The sequence below is a fragment of the Myotis daubentonii genome, chromosome Y (assembly GCF_963259705.1).
Source record: "Myotis daubentonii chromosome Y, mMyoDau2.1, whole genome shotgun sequence".
NCBI lineage: Eukaryota > Metazoa > Chordata > Mammalia > Chiroptera > Vespertilionidae > Myotis > Myotis daubentonii.
In genome coordinates this window covers 16,835,183-16,853,842 of record NC_081862.1, presented here as the reverse complement: position 1 = coordinate 16,853,842, position 18,660 = coordinate 16,835,183, and the positions used below count along the sequence as shown (strand labels likewise).

The 18,660-nt window shown below is 41.1% G+C and overlaps 1 protein-coding gene across 1 annotated transcript in view; it reads left to right on the top strand.

Annotated features, from left to right (window-relative positions):
- Positions 1 to 18,660, top strand: part of LOC132225556 (probable ubiquitin carboxyl-terminal hydrolase FAF-X) — a 273,762-nt gene that overhangs the window by 176,469 nt on the left and 78,633 nt on the right. The window contains 3 exon segments of the mRNA XM_059680650.1: positions 6,948 to 7,073; positions 13,861 to 13,986; positions 14,890 to 15,059. Of these exon segments, the coding sequence (XP_059536633.1) occupies positions 6,948 to 7,073; positions 13,861 to 13,986; positions 14,890 to 15,059 (422 nt within the window).

Here is an 18,660-nt window from a genome sequence, read left to right as displayed (position 1 = left end):
TGATTTTTATCCTTTCTTTTGTTAATATGTTGTATTACCTTGATTGATTTACATAAGTTGAATCATCCTTATGCCTGTGGAATAACCCCATTTTATTGTGATGTATTTTTTTGGGATGTACTGTTATATTTGACTAGAAGCCCAGTGCACAAAATTCGTGCACTGGGGTGTGGGGTTCCCTCAGCCCAGCGTGCCCCTCTCACAGTCCGGGAGCCCTCAGTGGATGTCCTACTGATGGCCACAGTCTGGCAGCAGAGGCTCGGAGTAGGCATCCTGTGTGTGTGTGTTTGTGTGTGTGTGTCCGCTGGGGGCCTGCCCCCAGCTGCATTGGAGGCTCAGACCAGACACTGTGTGTGTGTATGTGTGTGTTTGTGAGTGTGAGTTTGTGTGTCTGCTGGAGGCCTGCCTCCAGCCACACTGTGCAGGCTTGGAACAGGCACCCCTCTATGTTGAACTCTCAGGCTCCTGGCCTCCACTGCATGTTTTTCTCTCCCTTGAGCTGTGGCCAGGATGGGGTGCTGCCTGCAGGCTGTACTTTCCTGCTTATGGATTACCAGAACACTGCAGAGACCGGGGGCAGGCCCTGCTGGGGGCTACCTGTCCTCCACGCTTGCCTGCTCTGTGATCGTCATGGGGTCCCAGCTGGCAGCGGGGCTTAGGTGGCACATGGGGGTCCCAGCTGGGGGTGGGGCTTAGGCAACGGGGGCTTAGGCGGCACACCGGGGTCCCGGCTGGGGCAGGGCGTAGGTGACGCGATCGCGCCGCCTAAGCCCGGCCTCCTAGGGCCACACATGGGGCTCGGATGGCGTCTGGCATTGGCCAGCCCTGCCTGCAGTATGAAAATTAGCCAATGGGAAGCATAGTGAAGGTACAGTCAATTACCCTTTTTGTCTTTTATTAGATAGAATTAGCTAGTATTTTATTTAGGATTTTTGCATCTGTATTCATCAGAGATATTGGTCTGTAGTTTTCTTTTGTTGTGTTGTCTTTGTCAGGTTTTGGAATCAGGGTTATATTGGCCTCAAAGAATGTGTTAGGAAGTATTGCCTCTTTAATTTTCTGGTAGAGTTTGAGGAAGAAAAGGTTTTTAATTTTCTTTGAATGTTTGGTAGAATTCACTGGTGAAGCTACTTGGTCCTGAACTTTTGTTTTTTGGGAGGGTTTTTTTTTGTTTTGTTTTTTTTTTTGGCTAATAAAAATATCCTATCTAATAAAAGAGAAACATGGTAATTGGCGTACAACCGCTACCCTTCCCATTGGCTAATCAGCGATATATGCAAATTAACTGCCAGCCAAGATGGCGGCCGGCAGCCAGGCAGCTTGAAACTAACATGAGGCTTGCTTGCTTCAGTGACGGTGGACTCCAATGTTCCCCGCCTGCCTTGCCGGCCTCTGAGCTTGCAGTTTGAAACATAGTTACAAAAATAGAAGCTAAACAAAACCCCAGACACTAGCTTTCAGCTAGGTGGGATCTCAGACCTGGAGTTGATACAGAGTTTTGATTGTAGAACCTAAACAAACCAGATACCTGCTTTCAGGAGCGGAGGCCTAAGAGCTGGAGCCTCAGAGCTAAAGCTGGCCCAGAATTTAAAAAAAAGAAAAAAAGAAGCAGTTGGGAGCTTCCGTCACCCGCCAGCCTGAAAACAGCCCTCAGCCCCTCACCCAGACTGGCCAGGCACCCCAGTGGGGACCCCAACCCTGAAGGGTGTGTGACCAGCTGCAAACAGCCATCATCCCCTCATCCAGGCTGGCCAGGCCCCCCAGTGGGGACTCCCAGCCTGATCCAGGACACTCTTCAGGGCAAACCAACCCGCACCCAACCATGCACCAGGCCTCTATTCTATATAGTAAAAGGGTAATATGCCTCCCAGCACTGGGATCAGCGGAGCTGAGAGGCCTCCCGGCACCGGGATCAGTGTGACAGGGGGCAGTGCCCAAACCCCCTGATCGCCCTGCCGCTCTGTGTGTGACAGGGGGCGGGGCTACAACCTTCCTATCCGCCCTGCTCTGTGTGTGACAGGGTGCAGCGCCCCAACCCTCCCGCCCCCCCGGGCCCTGCTCTGTGTGTGATGGGGTAGAGCCATAACCTCCCCATCGGCCCTGCCCAGAGTGTGAGAGTGGTGGCGCCCCAACCACCTGATCGGCCCTGCTCTGTGGGTGATAGAGGGCGGCGCCCCAACCCCCACCCCTCACGGGCCCTGCTCTGTATGTGATGGGGTAGAGCCATAACCTCCCCATCTGTGGGTGATAGAGGGCGGCGCCCCAACCCCACCTCACACGGGCCCTGCCCTGAGTGTGACAGTGGCGGCCCCCCAACCCTCTGATCCGCCCTGCCCTGAGTGTGACAGGGGGCGGTGCCCCAACTACCCTATCGGCCCTGCTCTGTGCATGACAGGGGGGAGCTCCCCAACCCCCTGATCCACCCTGCTCTGTGCATGACAGGGCAAGGCGCCCCAACTCCCCAATCGGCCCTGCTCTGAGCCCGACCAGGGGCTGCACCTAGGGATTGGGCCTGCCCTCTGCCACCCGGGAGCAGGCCTAAGCCAGCAGATTGTTATCTCCCGAGGGGTCCCAGACTGTGAGAGGGCACAGGCCAGGCTGAGGGACCCCCCTCCTGCCCCTCCCCCGAGTGCACAAATTTTTGTGCACCGGGCCTCTAGTACTTTAATAAAACTTTAAAAATTCAAAACAATTTTGCAACATAATAATTAGAGCATACTTCATACATCATACCATGTCATGGTAGGCTATGATATTATCTTTCAGATAAAACCGTAGTACACTTTCTTTATCACCCTGGGCCTTTAATCTTCCAACATGTTTCTTTTGAAACAAAAGCTGCCTGTTGAGGTTGCGGACATCAATATTACCTAGTTCAATCAGGTCAATGTGGGAGAACACGGTGAGCATGAGGTTCTTGAGGAGCTCACAGCCTATGCCACCCACACCCACCACCAGCACCCAGCCCCTGGCCACGGCCTCAGCTAGCTCTTGAGGGAGCCCCCACATAAGAGCCATGGTGGGAAGACCACGAGCCGCGATGGAGGCAGGAGAACTTGACGGTGATTGCAATTTCCTCACTACTGATCCATCTATTTAGATTTTTTTTTTTTTTAATTCTTCATGATTTAAACTAGGAAGGTTATATAATTCTAGGAACTTAACCCATTTCTTCTGCATTATTGAATTTGATGGCATATAGTTTTTCATATTATTCTAGTACAATCATTCATATATTTCTTATGTCTTCTGGTGACTTCTCTTTCATTTCTGATTTTATTTATGTTTCTTTTCCCTTTTTTCCTTAGTGAGTTTAGTCATGGGTTTTCAATTTTATTAATCTTTTCAAAGCACCAGCTCTTTGTTTTATTTTCTTGTACAGTCTTTTCTCTATTTCATTCATTTCTGCTCTAATTTTTATTATTTTCTTTCTTCTACTGACTTTTGTTCTTCCTTTTCTAGCACTTTAAGATGTGATGTTAGGTTGTTTATTTGAGATTTCTCTTGTTTCTTGTGATAGGCCTGCAATGATATAAACTTCCCTCTTATTATTGCTTTTGCTGGATCTCAGAAGTTTTGAAAGTTGTCATTCTCATTTGGCTCTTTATAATCTTTTAATCTCAACTTTTATTTCTTCTTTGAACAAGTCACTTTTTAGTAGTATGTTGTTTAATCCCCACATATTTGTGGATCTCTTTACTTCCTTTTCCAGTTAATTTCTAACTTCAAGGCATTAGTGGTCAAGGAATATGCTTGGTATAATTTTAATCTTCTAGTATTTGTCAGTGGTAGTTTTGTGATCTAATGTGCACTGGAGAAGAATGCATATCGCATGTTCTGGAATAAAAGCTTCTATAAATGTCAATTATGTCCATTTGGTCTAGTGTTTCATTGAAGGCCGATATTACTTTATTGATTTTATGTTTGGTTGATCTATCTAGAGCTGTCAATGAAATTTAAAAGTTTCCAACTATGATTGTGTTTTGATCTGTTTCTCTCTGTAGTTCTATGTGTAGTTTTATATATATATCAGTGCTCCTTGGTTGGGTGCATATATATTAAGAATTGTTATGTTTCCTGATGTAGAGTTCCTTTATCATTATAACGTGTCATCTTTGTCTCTTGTTATCTTGAAATCTATTTTGTCAGATACAAGTATGGCTATACCAGCTTTTCTGTGGATTTTTTTACTTGAAGAATCATTTTCAACCCTTTTACTTTGAATCTATCTTTGTCTTTGCACCTTAGACATGTCTCTTATAGGCAATACATGGTTGGGGGGATTTTGTGTGTGAGTGTGTGTGTGTGTGTGTGTGTGTGTGTGTGTGTTTGTTTTAATCCATTCTGCTACTCTGTGCCACTTTATTAGTGAATTCAGACCATTTTATCTTTTGTTTTCTGGTAACTCTGTGCCTCCATTTGTCTTGTTCCTTTGTGTTTCTGTCTGTTGTTTATTGCTTAGTGATATTCCATGCTACTTTTCTCTGCTTCCTCTTTTTTAAAACTATGTGTCCTGGTTTGGGAGACTTTTATCTGTCACTACCATTTAGATGTATCAAAAATAAACTTACATATATCATCATGACTTTTTTCTTCTGAGTGCAGCTGATCCTCATACTCCTATGCCAGTTCCCTTTTATGTTTTTTTTTTTTTTGTCATAAATTATCCCTCATAATGCTGTAAGATTTTGGCGGTCTTCCTCGTAGTGTTGTGACCATCTGTTGTTTCAGATAGAATAATTTCCTTTAGTATTTACTGCAATAGAGGTTTTCTAATGATAAAATCCCTCAGCTTCTGTATATCTCTGAATACCTTCTTTCTCCTTCATATTTAAACAATTATTCATGGCTGGTAATTTCTCTCTCTCAGATGGTTGAATATTCAGTTCCACTCTCTTCTGACTTGTAGAGTTTCTGCTAAGAAGTCAGATGAAATTTTGATGGATTTTTCTTTATAGGTCACTTCCTTCTTTTTTCTTGCTGCTTTGAGAATTTTTTCTTTGTCATTAATTTTTGATGGGCCTTTTGTATTGAGATAAATAGGTGTTCTGTTTGCTTCTTGGATTTAAGGATCTAGTTCTTTTCATAGGTTTGGATAGTTCTGATCCACTATTTGTTTGAATAGACTCTGTCCCATACTCTCCCTCCTCTGCCTCGGGAATGCCTATATTTTTAATACAGCTTTTTCAAATGGAGTCAGAAAGCTTTTTCATAGAGTTCTTTTATTTTTCTTTATGCTCAGGTCTCTCTCTTCTCTTTGCATCATTTCTTGATTCCTATCTTCTATGCCATTAATTCTCCATTTGGTTGACTGGTTTCTATAGTCAATAGTTTATTCTTAATCTCCTTAGTTTCATTTCCAGGATTTCTGATTGGCTCTTTTTTAAAGTTTCAATCTCTGTGGTAAAGTACTTCTTTTGTTCATTGATTTATTTTGAGTGCACTGAATTGCCTATCGGTATTTTCTCACATCTCAAGTATTTTCAGAACTGCAATCTTGAAACCTCTGTCATTTACATATTTTATGTTTTCCAGCTTGCTTTCTAAGGATTTTTCATTTTCTTTCTGGTCATCCTCATTAGTGTGGTTCTTCATGTTATTTGTTGTCCTCCTTTGCATATACATTTATCTCCTAAGATAAATTTTCCAGTAGATGGCAATGAATTGCAAGGTTTTTTATGTCTGTGTTCTCCTAGTATTGAACCTCCATGGCTTCTGTAAAGAGTGTACAGCTGTGCTGCTTGGAGTTAGAGTTCGTTTTGGCCTCACCTTAATGGCCTCCATAGGGTTCCATAGGGTACCACACGAACTCCTCCTGGGCATCAGTCACAGAGGGAAGCAGGATTCTACTGTATCAGCTCTGGTATACACGATTCCAAGGGCAACAGGAGGCGAGTTTTGCGAGTCCAAGTGGCGGCAGGGCTCTGTAGTTTCGTTTCTTTGTCTGAAAGACTACCATGGGCCCAACAGCCCACATGGAAGAACCCCATATCTATCAGGCATCGGCTAACTCAGAAGCTTGCCCTGAAGGGCTTACCTTATTACTTCTCCCCTGCCCAATTCCCCAGCTGCTCTCTGATTATCCCAGCAGAAGGAAGTTCCTTTCACTGGCTTTCTCCCCTCTTCTGGCCTTCTGAGCTTCAAGCTCCTGACTGCAGGGCTGGTTCTGCCAGCCCTCTGTGCTTTCCTCCTTGCTTATCTCCCTGTTTATCCCTGGTTGCCCACCTTTAGATGCTTCATTGTACTTGTTAATATTAGAGGAAGAGGACAAGGAGCTCTCTCATGTCGTCGCCATTCCTCTGACACCACTCCCATAAACACTTGAATTTCTTCAAGCATGTATTAAAAAAAAAAAACAACAACCTGCAAAAGAAAGAGAGGATAGGGGATTAAGCTGTGGAGACTTGAGCGTGTTTTCAGATAAACATTACAGCTCAGGGGTAAAAGTACCTTTGAACAAAATAAGGTACTTTTTGAAAGAGTGAATGAGAAAACTTAAAGATTAAGGGATAAGAGATTGAAAGTTTATTTATCTGGAATCCTCACTTTTCTGTCATATTATGGCAGGTATGGCCATCTGTTGAGAAAGGAGGTCTAAGGAGAGGATTTACCTAGAGACATGTTAAAAAGAGTTTTTCAAAGCTGGCAAATAAAAGTGAACCCAGTTGTAGGAACAATATTGAATTCATCTGAAATTCGAATTTGCAGAAGAGCATTCTCACTTGAAAAGGCAACTTAGAGAGGTTTACAATGTTGGTAATTTGAATTGTTTTTTATGCAAAACATACATTTACAGTGAATATGGCAAAAGGATAACATCTAAACAGTGGTACTGAATGAGGAGCAAATAGTTGAGCTTTAATTATGTACCTAACACTTGAAATTTAGTTATATACAAGTTTTTTACTCCTAATAAGATGGTTAACTTTTTTTTTTTTTTTTTTCAGATTAACCAGGTTACTCACAGTCAAGCAGTGGTGCTACAAAATGCCCTTCTGAGCATTCCTAATCCATCATCTGAGTGCATGCTTAGGAATGTATCAATACATCTTGCTCAACAAATATCCAGTGAGGTTAGTATTAAACTATGAAAGCTCTGAGATCTTGAATGTTTTATTAATCTGATCCAGTCTCTACTTATAAATAAAGAATATCACAATTTCAGGTTAAATGTTCTGAGACCATTTCACTTTACCTCTTATTTTAGCTAAAGTTTCATAAAGTTGTATGCAGTGTTATCTGCTAACATTAGTACTTTAAAAAGTACTTTTAAAAACTTTTAAACAGGCTTTTGAAGGCATAATATATATTGCATAAGCTAAATCAAAAGAAAGAATTCAGTGAGTTATGACAGTTATTTAAACTATGCATGATGTACTGAGCAAATAGCATTTTCATTAGTCCCCAAAAGTTTTCTGCTCCTTATTCCAGGCAATCTTTTATCTGCTTTTGTCACTTTACAGTCATGTTCACTTTTATAAATTTTACATAAATAAAATCGTACGGTAAACTTCAGTATAATAGACTAGTTCAGGTGAGGAAATGTCCTTTAAAACAGAAAGTCTATTTGTAATAGGTTTTCTAAATGCATATGTTAAAATTGACAAATTAGTTTATTTGTTTTTACTTGTGTAATTAAAATTAATAATGTGTGAAAAGTTTAACTTTACACAAAATTTTCATATAACTATAATTTTAACTTTATACTGAATAGGTGTAGTAAATGCATACATTCACCAGTCACCTTGAATAAACTAATGCACACAGCTGAGTCACACGGCTTAGCACACTTTGGAACATACCCCATTCCCCCTACACATGTTAAAACTGCGGAAAGTTGCTCCACGAAACAACAGAACCAATTACTCCTTGAGGTGGGGGGTCATTACCTGCTAATCATTCCTTGAATATTGTTTACAACTGGTAACTCTTGGACTTAAATATATAGACTATAGGTTTAGATATGTAATATTTATTTATTGTGGCAAAATTACTGGTATTTTTCCAACATATGGCCTACTTGGTAAAACTAATAGTGAGATAATAACAAAAAAAATAACCTGTTAATTTAATTATAAGCAAATCTTAATTAAAACCATTCTTAAATTGACTGGTTGTTAATTTTCATAAGTGACATACAGACCAGAAATACTGTTCATTAAATATGAAGTCCATTAAATTGAGGTCCACAAAATCGAGGGTTTATTGTATTGTGTACTGTTTAGTCTGGATTATGTAAGTCAGCATGATTTGTAAACTTTACAATGTTATTTTATACTAGAGGCCTGGTGCACAAAAATTTGTGCATTCAAGGGGTCCCTCAGCCCGGCCTGTGCCCTCTTGCAGTCTGGGATCCTTCAGGAGATAACGACCTGCTGGCTTAAGCCTGCTCCCGGGTGGCAGAGGGCAGGCCCAATCCCTAGGTGCAGCCCCTGGTCGGGCTCAGAGCAGGGCTGATTGGGGAGTTGGGGCGCCGGCCCCTGTCATGCACAGAGCAGGGCCGATCAGGAGGTTGTGATGCCACCCTCAGTCACACTCAGGGTAGGGCCGATTGGGGGGTTGGGGCACCGCCCCCTGTCACACTCAAGGCAGGGTCGATGGGGAGGTTGCGGCGCCACCCCCTGTCACACACAGAGCAGGGCCCATCAGGGGGTTGGGGCTCCATACCCTGGAATGCACAGAGCAGGGACCATCAGGGTGTTGGGGAGCTCCCCCCTGTCACTCACAGAGTAGGCCCGATAGGGGAGTTGGGGCACCGTTCCCTGTCACACACAGAGCAGGGAGGATCAGGGGTTTGGGGCGCCGCCCTCTATCACCCACAGAGCAGGGCCGATCAGGGGGTTGGGGCGTTGCCACTGTCACACTCAGGGCAGGGCCAATGGGGAGGTTGGGGCGCCGCCACTTTCACACTCAGGGCAGAGCCGATGGGGAGGTTATGGCTCTACCCTGTCACACACAGAGCAGGGCCCGTGGGGGCTGGGAGGTTGGGCCGCTGCACCCTGTCACACACAGAGCAGGGCCGATCAGGGGATTGGTGCGCCGCACCCTGTCACACACTCAGCAGGACCAATCAGGGGTTTGGGGCGCCGCACCCTGTCACACACAGAGCCGCAGGGCAATCAGGGGGTTGGGGAGCTCCCCACTACCAGGCACAGAGCAGGGCTGTTCAGGGTGTTGGGGCTCCTTCCCCTGTCACGAACAGAGCAGGGTGGATAGGGAGGTTGTGGCCCCGCCCCCTGTCACACACAGAGCCACAGGGCGATCAGGGGGTTTGGGCGCTGCCCCCTGTCACGCTGATCCCGGTGCTGGGAGGCATATTACCCTTTTACTATATAGGATAGAGGCCTGGTGCATGGGTGGGGCCGGCTGGTTTGCCCTGAAGGGTGTCCTGGATCAGGGTGGGGGTCCCCACTGGGGTGCCTGGCCAGTCTGGGTGAGGGGCTGAGGGCTGTTTTCAGGCTGGCGGGTGACTGAAGCGCCCAACCGCTCCTTGTTTTCCTTTTTCTTTTTTTATTCTGGGCCAGCTTTAGCTCTGGCTCCACCTCTGAGGCTTCCACTGCTGAAAGCAGGTATCTGGTTTGTTTGGGTTCTATAATCGAAACACTGTATCAACTCCAGCTGAGATCCCGGAGGGCTGAAAGTAGGTTTCTAGAGTTTTGTTTAGCCTCTATATTTGTAACAGTGTTTCAAACTGCAAGCTCAGAGGCCGAGAATGCAGGCGGGGAACGTTGGTTTCCTCCATCACTGAAGCAAGCAAGTCTCATATTAGCTTCAAGCTGCCTGGCTGCCGGTCGCCATCTTGGCTGGCAGTTAATTTGCATATCGCCCTGATTAGCCAATGGGAAGGGGAGCGGATGTTCGGCTAATTACCATGTTTCTCTTTTATTAGATAGGATATTTGTAGTTTATATCATTTTTTATTTCTTTATGGTTTAAAGTATTAAATATGGCCATAACCTGTTTGGCTCAGTGGATAGAGCATTGGCCTGCAGACTGAAGGGTCCCAGGTTTGATTCTGGTCAAGGGCATGTACCTTAGTTGTGGGCACATCCCCAGTAGGTGATGTGCAAGAGGCAGCTGATTGATGTTTCTCTCTCATCAATGTTTCTAACTCTCTATCGCTCTCCCTTCCTCTCTGTAAAAAATCAATCAAGTATTAAATATGTCTCCTTTTTCCCCTATTGAACTGTCCCTGGTTCTTTCCCCCTCCCTCACCCTCCCAACGTATGCCCTCACCCTACTGTCTGTGTTCATGGGTTATGCTTATATGTATGCATACAAGTCCTTTGGTTGATCTCTTAGGTCTCCCCCAACCCTCCACCCCCCACCTTCCCTCTGAGATTAGATGGTCAGTTGAATGCTTCTGTATCTCTGGATCTGTTTTTGTTATCAGTTTTTGTTGTTCATTATATTCCACAAGTGAGTGAGATCATGTGATATTTATCTTTCTCTGACTGGCTTATTTTGCTAGCAAATGCTCTCCAGTTCCATCCATGCTGTTGGAAATGGTAGGAGTTCCTCCTTTTTTACAGCAGCATGTATTCTATTGTGTAAATGTACCACAGTTTTTAATTCACTCATCTGCTGATGAGCACTTAGGCTGTTTCCAGATCTTAGCTATGGTGAATTGTGCTGCTATGAACATAGGGGTGCATATATCCTTTCTGATTGGTGTTTCTGGTTTCTTGGGCTATATTCCTAGAAGTGGGATCACTGGGTCAAATGGGAGTTCCATTTTTAGTTTTTTGAGGAAACTCCATACTGTTCTCCATAGTGGCTTCACCAGTCTGCATTCCCACCAGCAGTGTACAAGGGTTCCTTTTTCCTTCTCATTCTCGCCAACACTTGTTGTTTGTTGATGATAGCCATTCTAACAGGTGTGTGAAATGGTACTTCATTGTTGTTTTGATTTGCATCTCTCGGATGTTTAGTGACTTTGAGCATGTTTTAATATGTCTCTCAGCCTTAAGTATGTCCTCTTTCAAAAGGGGTCTATTTAGGTCCTTTGCCCATTTTTTTATTGGATTGTTGGGTTGCTTATCTTCCTTTCGTTAAGTTGTATGAGTTCCCTATAAATTTTGGAGATTAAAACCTTATTGGTTACAGCATTGGCCAATATGTTCTCCCATGGGGTGGGCTCTCTTGTTTTGTTGATGCTTTCCTTTGCTGTGCAGAAGCTATTTATTTTGATGTAGTCCCATTTGTTTATTTTCTCCATAGTTTCCATTGCTCTAGGACAGAGGTCCTCAAACTACGGACCCGCGGGCCACATGCGGCCCACCGAAAACATTTATCTGGCCCGCTGGGTGTTTTTGCCACCGCTGTGTTCATAGGAATTTGTTCATAGTTTTTTTTTAAACTATAGTCCAGCCCTCCAACGGTCAGAGGAACAGTGAACTGGCCCCCTGTTTAAAAAGTTTGAGGACCCCTGCTCTAGGAGCTGTATCAATAAAGATATTGCTATGACATATGCTGATATTTTGCTGCCTGTGGATTCTTGTAAGACTTTTATGGTTTCCTATCTTATATTTAAATCCTTTATCCATTTTATTTTTGTGAATGGTGTAAGTTGATGGTCTAGTTTCATTTTTTTACATGTATCTGTCCAATTTTCCCAAAACCATTTATTGAAGAGACTGTCTTGACTCCATTGTATACTCTTTCCTTCTTTGTCAAATATTAATTGAGCATAATAGCTTAGGTTGATTTCTGGGTTCTCTGTTCTATTCCATTGGTCTATATGTCTGTTCTTGTGCCAGTACCAGGCAGTTTTGAGAACAGTGGCTTTGTAAATATAGCTTGATACCTGGTATTGTGATCCCTCCAACTTTGTTCTTTTTTCTCAAGATTGCTGTGGCTATTTGGCGACTATTTTTCTTCCATATAAGTTTTTGGAGAGTTTGTTCTAGGTCTATGAAATATGCTGTTGGTATTTTAATGGGGATTGCATTAAATCTGTAGATTGCTTGGGGTAGTATGGACATTTTAATGATGTTAATTCTACTGATCCATGAACATGGTATGTTCTTCCATTTGTTTATATCTTCCTCTATCTCTTTTTTCACCGTCCTGTAGTTTTCCAATTATAGGTCTTTCCCCTTTTTAGTTAAGTATATTCCTAGGTATCTTAATTTTTTGTTGCAATGGTAAATGGGATTTTTTTTCTTTTAAGATTTTCTTTCTGTGAGTTTGTTGTTTGTGTATGAAAAAGCCATAGATTTTTGGATGTTAATTTTGTATCCTGCTATATTGCCAAATTCATTTTTAAACCTAGTAGTTTTTTGATGGAATCTTTAAGGTTTTCTATAGCATGTCATCTACGAGTAATGACAGTTTTACTTCTTTTCCAATTTAGATGCCTTTTATTTCTTATTCTTGTCTGGTCGCTATGGCTAGCACTATGTCGAACAGGAGTGATGAAAGTGGGCATCCTTGTCTTGTTCCTGTTCTTAGTGGAAATGGTTTTAGTTTTTGCCTGTTGAGTATGATGTTGGCTGTAGGTTTGTCATAAGGCTTTTATTATGTTGAGGTATGATCCCTGTATTCCCACTTTGCTGAGAATTTTTATCAAGAAAGCGTGTTGGATTTTGTCAAATGCTTTTCTGCATCAATTGATATGATTATGTGATTTTTATCTTTCAATTTGTTTATGTGATACAACACATTTATTGATTTGCAGATATTGTACCAGCCTTGTATTCCTGGAATAAATCCCCCTTTGTCATGGTGTATGATCTTTCTAATGTAATGCTGGATCTGATTTGCTAGAATTTTGTTGAGGATTTTAGCATCTATGTTCATTAAGGATGTTGGCCTTTCTTCATAGTGTCTTTATCTGGTTTGGGGATTAGGGTAATGCTGGCTTCATAAAAAGAACTTGGAAGTGTTCCTTCCTCTTAAATTTTTTGGAATAGTCTGAGGAGGATAGGTTTTAGTTCTTCTTTGAATGCTTGGTAGAACTCCCCTCTAAAGCCATTGGACCAAGGCTTTTGTTTGCTGGAAGTTTTTTGATTACTGCTTCAATTTCATAGGTGGTTATCAGTCTATTCAGGATTTTTTTATTTTTCCTCATTGAGTTTTGGAAGATTGTATTTTTTTAGGAACATATCCATTTTGTCTAGGTTATCCAGTTTGTTGGAGTAGAGTTTTTTGTAGTATCTTTTTACAATCCTTTGTATGTCTGGTTGTCGGTTGTTATTTCACTTCTTTTATTTCTGACTTTGTTTATTTGGATCCTCTCTTTGTTTCTTGGTGAGCCTGGCTAGAAGTTCATGTAGTTTATTCCATTTTTAAAAATTACATTAAGCCATCCTGCATATTACAAGTTTTTGACCATTGGGAATAGAGCAATTATGGAACTGTTATAAGAAATAATATAGCCGAAACCTGTTTGGCTCAGTGGATAGAGCGTCAGCCTGCGGACTGAAAGGTCCCAGGTTCGATTCCGGTCAAGGGCATGTACCTGGGTTGCGGGCACATCCCCAGTAGGAGATGTGCAGGAGGCAGCTAATCGATGTTTCTCTCTCATCGATGTTTCTAACTCTCTATCTCTCTCCCTTCCTCTCTGTAAAAAATCAATAAAATATATCTTTAAAAAAAGAAAGAAATATTATAGAGCAAGATTAGACATTAATCTGAAGTACACCAATCTGTCTCTGATAAACGTCGTTTTTGCTTCATCTATATATATTTGACTTGGTTAGAAGATACAAAAAAGGAGGTGGGGACCAAATCTACTTTAGATTGTAAAGAATGTGAAGAATTTTCGCTCTATTTACAGCTATTTCTACTATTTCTTTTGCAAAAAGAAATCTTTTTTTTTCTGATTATTTCACTTTATAATTATTCATTTTCTTTCAGGCTTCAAGACATATACCTGATACTTGTGTAATTATTGCTATACAAAAAATTATCTGGGCTTCAGGATGCGGGGCATTAGAGCTAGTATATAGCCCAAATGAAGAAATCACTAAAATTTATGAAATGGTAAGAATTATTACAAAACAATATTACTCTTATGTAAATGGTAATGTAGCTGACTGAATTTCCATCATATCTGCCTCTTTAAAGCCCGAGACCCATTTACCTAATGGTTTAAAATAAACTTCCCGTAATTATTAAGGTGAGAATAAATATACTTCTGTTTTGAAAATAAAAGTTCAATAGCTCACTGTAAGGCAGTCATTTTTTAACTTATTTTTTAAAACTTCTCATTGGATTGAGTATAAGTGTGCTATAATGAATTCAGTTTTCCCAATTTCCTTAATTATTTCTCTTTAATATTTTATCTTCTAAATCTTGATAACATTAATTGTGGAATCATGACATTAAAGTATTTTATTTGATTCTTTTAGAGCACTCAAAAACAGGAAAGATTTTTTCCAGCATTAGGTATTACTTCTAGTCTTTGTTGAAGTAAGCAAATTATTTGCAGAAATTAGGTTTTGTTTATCTCTTTGATTTTTCTATCATATTTATTTGTTGTGTTGTGGATAGTCGCTTAGAAACTGTGTAATTGTACACCACTGATTTTTAGAATATTTGTATGATTATCTTATTTCAGACATTATCTGTACTGAATTTTTAATGACTAAAGGCAGATACAAACTTACTAGATATCTAAAGACCCAAACTACAGTGCAATCGTATTTTTTTAAAAAAAAAGAATCATGATTTTTGCAGAAACAACAATATTTACACCCAGAAGATGAAGGAAGTGTTATTTTTAGTATTTACAGAGTATGCTCATTTAATCCTCTTAAAGGGTCTCAAAAGCTGCAGGTAAAGAGACTGAAGATGAAGTGTCTTTAGTGAACAGATAAATTTTAAATGCTAACTAGAAGGATTTGTTGAGTTTTTAAAACTATGATTTTTATTCTAATTTTATAGACCACCAATGCAAGCAATGAGCCAGACATGGAAGATGAACAGGTTTGCTGTGAAGCATTAGAAGTGATGACATTATGTTTTGCTCTAATTCCAACAGCCTTGGATAATCTTAGTAAAGAAAAGTACTGGCAGACATTTATCATTGATTTAATATTGCACTGTCCCAGCAAGTAAGTGATTTTTTAAAAATTGGAATGCAAGCTGACCTTATTTTTAAGTAGATATGAATTAATTTTTATACGAATGTGTTTCAAAAATTAAATAAGGAAATTTTTTTCTTCTCTACATTAGAATTCTGTGGTTAGAATACTTATATTTAACATATTTTATTAAAGCAAAGATTATTTTTAATCTCTGCAAAATGCCAATGTTGATCTTTTTTATTAGTTTTTTTAGTGTATTGGGACATATGCACACAACACACACGCGCACACACATATATGTGTGTATGTATATATAAATATATATAAATTTGCATTGTGTGTGAGTATACATATAGGGTGTCCCAAAAAATGTATACACATCCTATATATAAACCCACACTTCTTTACATTGTGGTAAATTCTATACAGTAGTCCTCTCTTCTTCGTGTAGCATATATACTAAGACGACCCCCCACACCCCACACCCAGTGGATACGTTAAACCCTTGACAGTTCTAAGTCCTACATATGCTGTTATTTCTATACATATACTAGAGTCCTGATGCACAAAATTTGTGCAAGGGCCTTGGCCCCGGCCCCCATCCACAGCCGCCACCAAGACTGGGGGCCTCTGCCGCCTCTCCCTCACCCCTGCCCGCTGCAGCTTTGTTCGGAAGTGAGGATGTCCAATCTAATTAGCATATAACACTTTTATTATTATCGATACCTAGGGTAGCATTTAATTTACAAAATAACAACAACAGGTAACAAAATAAAACAATTACAACAATATAAAAATTATGTCAGTCTCTTTGATAACTGATCTGATAATTATGACAGCTACTAATTGACTAAAGGGTAAGGTGGATACACTGTGGAAATCCTGGGCAAACATGAGGTAGCATGGTGCAATGTTTTATCATGCCTCTCAGCATGAAATTTAAAACTTAATGAATTGTTTATTTCTGAAAATATTACTAATAGATTGTGGTTGACAGTGGTAACTGAAACCATAGAAAGCAAAACCAAGGATAATTTTCATTATAAGAAAACGTTTTATATTTTAACAACTCTTAAGTGGACAATTTGGTGGCCTTACGAACATTTATAATGTTGTGTAGTCAGTTAAGCACTAATTCTCAATTCCCAAGCCTCCTAGCCCTTGGTTACCTCTAATCTTTGTATTCTGTATCTATGAATTTGCCTTTTCTCAGTATTGCATATATATAGAATTATACAGTACTAGAGGCCTGGTGCACAAATTCATGCACCAGTGGGGCCCCTCAGCCTGGCCTGTGGGATTGGGCCAAAACTGTCTCTCCAACATTCCCCAAGGGTTCCTGTATTGTGAGAGGGCACAGGCCAGGCCAGGGGATGCCACTGGGACATGATTGGGTCCATGGAGGAATGTGGGAGGTTGGCCAGCTGGGGAGGGACCACCGGACAGCTGCAGGGCATGTCCAGCCCATCTCACTCAGTCCCGATCAGCCGGACCCCAGCAGCAAGCGAACCTTCTAGTAGGAGCATCTGTCCCCTGGTGGTCAGTGCACATCATAGCAATTGGTCAACTGTCTGTCCCCTGGTGGTCAGTGCATGTCATAGCGAGCGGTTGAGTGGCCTTAGCATATCATTAGCAAATCACACTTTGAGTGGTTGAATGGGCGACCAGACACTAAGCATATTAGGCTTTTATTATATAGGATTAGTTTTGAGTATGTATATATTGGGGGATTTCACTTAGCATAATATTATCAAGTTTCATGCGTGTTGTAGCATGTTTCAGGACTCTTTCATTTTGAAGGCTGGATAATATTCCATTGTATGTATATATATATCACATTTTTATTTATGCATTTATTGATTGATGGACAACTTGGACTGTTTTCACTTGGGACTATTGTAATTAGTGCTATTATGATTTTTGCTATGAACACAGATATTTGAGTCCCCATTCTCATTTCTCTTAGGTATATACCTTGACATGAATATACTAAATCCCATGGTAATTCTCTGTTTATTAACGTTATAAGGACTCAACAAACTGAGTTACACAGTGACTTCATAATTTTATAGTTCACCAATAATGTAGAAAGATTTCAATTTCCCCATGTCTCCCATACTTGTTATTGTCTGGTTTTTAAAATAATAGCTATTCTAATGAGTATCAAGTGGTTATATCATGGTTTTGAGTTTAATTTCCTAGTGAATAAAGCTGTTGAGTCTCTTTTTATGTGCTTATAGTAAATCTTCCATGGATAAATGTCTGTTCAAGCCCTTCTTAAATCTGAGTTGTTTATGTAAATTTTAGGATATGTTGGAAGAGATTAAATCTATAGATTGCTTAGGGTAGTATTGACATTTTAACAATATTAAGTCTTTTAAGTACCTGTGGGGTACAAGGCACAAGTGGGTGTTTTTTTTTAATATAGATGTTTTAGTTCTTTCAACACTTTTGCAACTTCTTAGGTTTATTTATTTCTAAGTATTTTATTATTCTTGCTCCTATTATAACTTCTCATTTAACAGACAATATTTCTGGTCCATATATCAAATGTAAAAATTAATATCCTGTTAATTTTAAAATGCTTTTAACCAAGGCTGGCTTATAATTAAATTAACAGGTCATTTTGTTTTGTTTTTGTTATTAATTCACTGTCTCTCTGTTTGTCTTTTCTCCTGAGATTTTAATATTTTAAATATGGATTCTCTTTCGGATGTCACTCTTTTTTTGTGTATGTATGTGTCACTCATTTCTTAAGCCTTTTTAAATCTTTCTTTGTTTGGCCATACTGTTCTATTTCTTTGTATGTTTTGTGATTGTCACTGTGTCAGAACTTTATATTTGACTATTGTAATGTAGCTGTGAATATTTGATTTATCCCTCCTCTAGGATTTACTCTTTTTTGGGGGGAGGGCGGGTCCTCACCTGAAGATATGTTTCTTATTGATTTTAGAGAGAGGGAATAGTAGAGCAAGAAACCTCAATCAGTTGCCTCTCATACAGACCATGTATAGTGATTGAACCCTCAACCCAGGTATGTGCACTAACTGGAATTGAACCAGTCACCTTAATGGTATGAAGGAGAATGATCCCAACCAACCAGGACTAAGACTTGCTCTTTTAAATTAATGAAGGGTTATATTTCGTTCTACTAGTGTTTTGACTGAATATAAAAGAAATCTGTTTTGTAGATTGTATCTGTCTTAGCATTTTATATACATACTAGAGGCCGGGTGCACAAAAATTTGTGCATTCGGGGGGGGGGGGGGGCACCTCAGCCCGGCCTGTGCGCTCTCGCAGTCTGGGACCCCTTGGGAGATGACGCCCTGCTGGCTTAGGCCTGCTGGCGGGTGGCAGAGGGCAGGCCCAATCCCTAGGTGCAGCCCCTGGTCGGGCTCAGAGCAGGGCCGATTGGGGAGTTGGGGCGCCGCCCCCTGTCATGCACAGAGCAGGGCGGATCGGGGGGTTGCAGTGCCACGCTCAGGGTAGGGCTGATTCGGGGGTTGGGGCACCGTCCTCTGTCACACTCAAGGCAGGGTCGATGGGCAGGTTGGGGCGCCGCCCCCGTCACACACAGAGCAGGGCCCATCAGGGGGGTTGGGGCTCCGTACCCTGTCACGCACAGAAC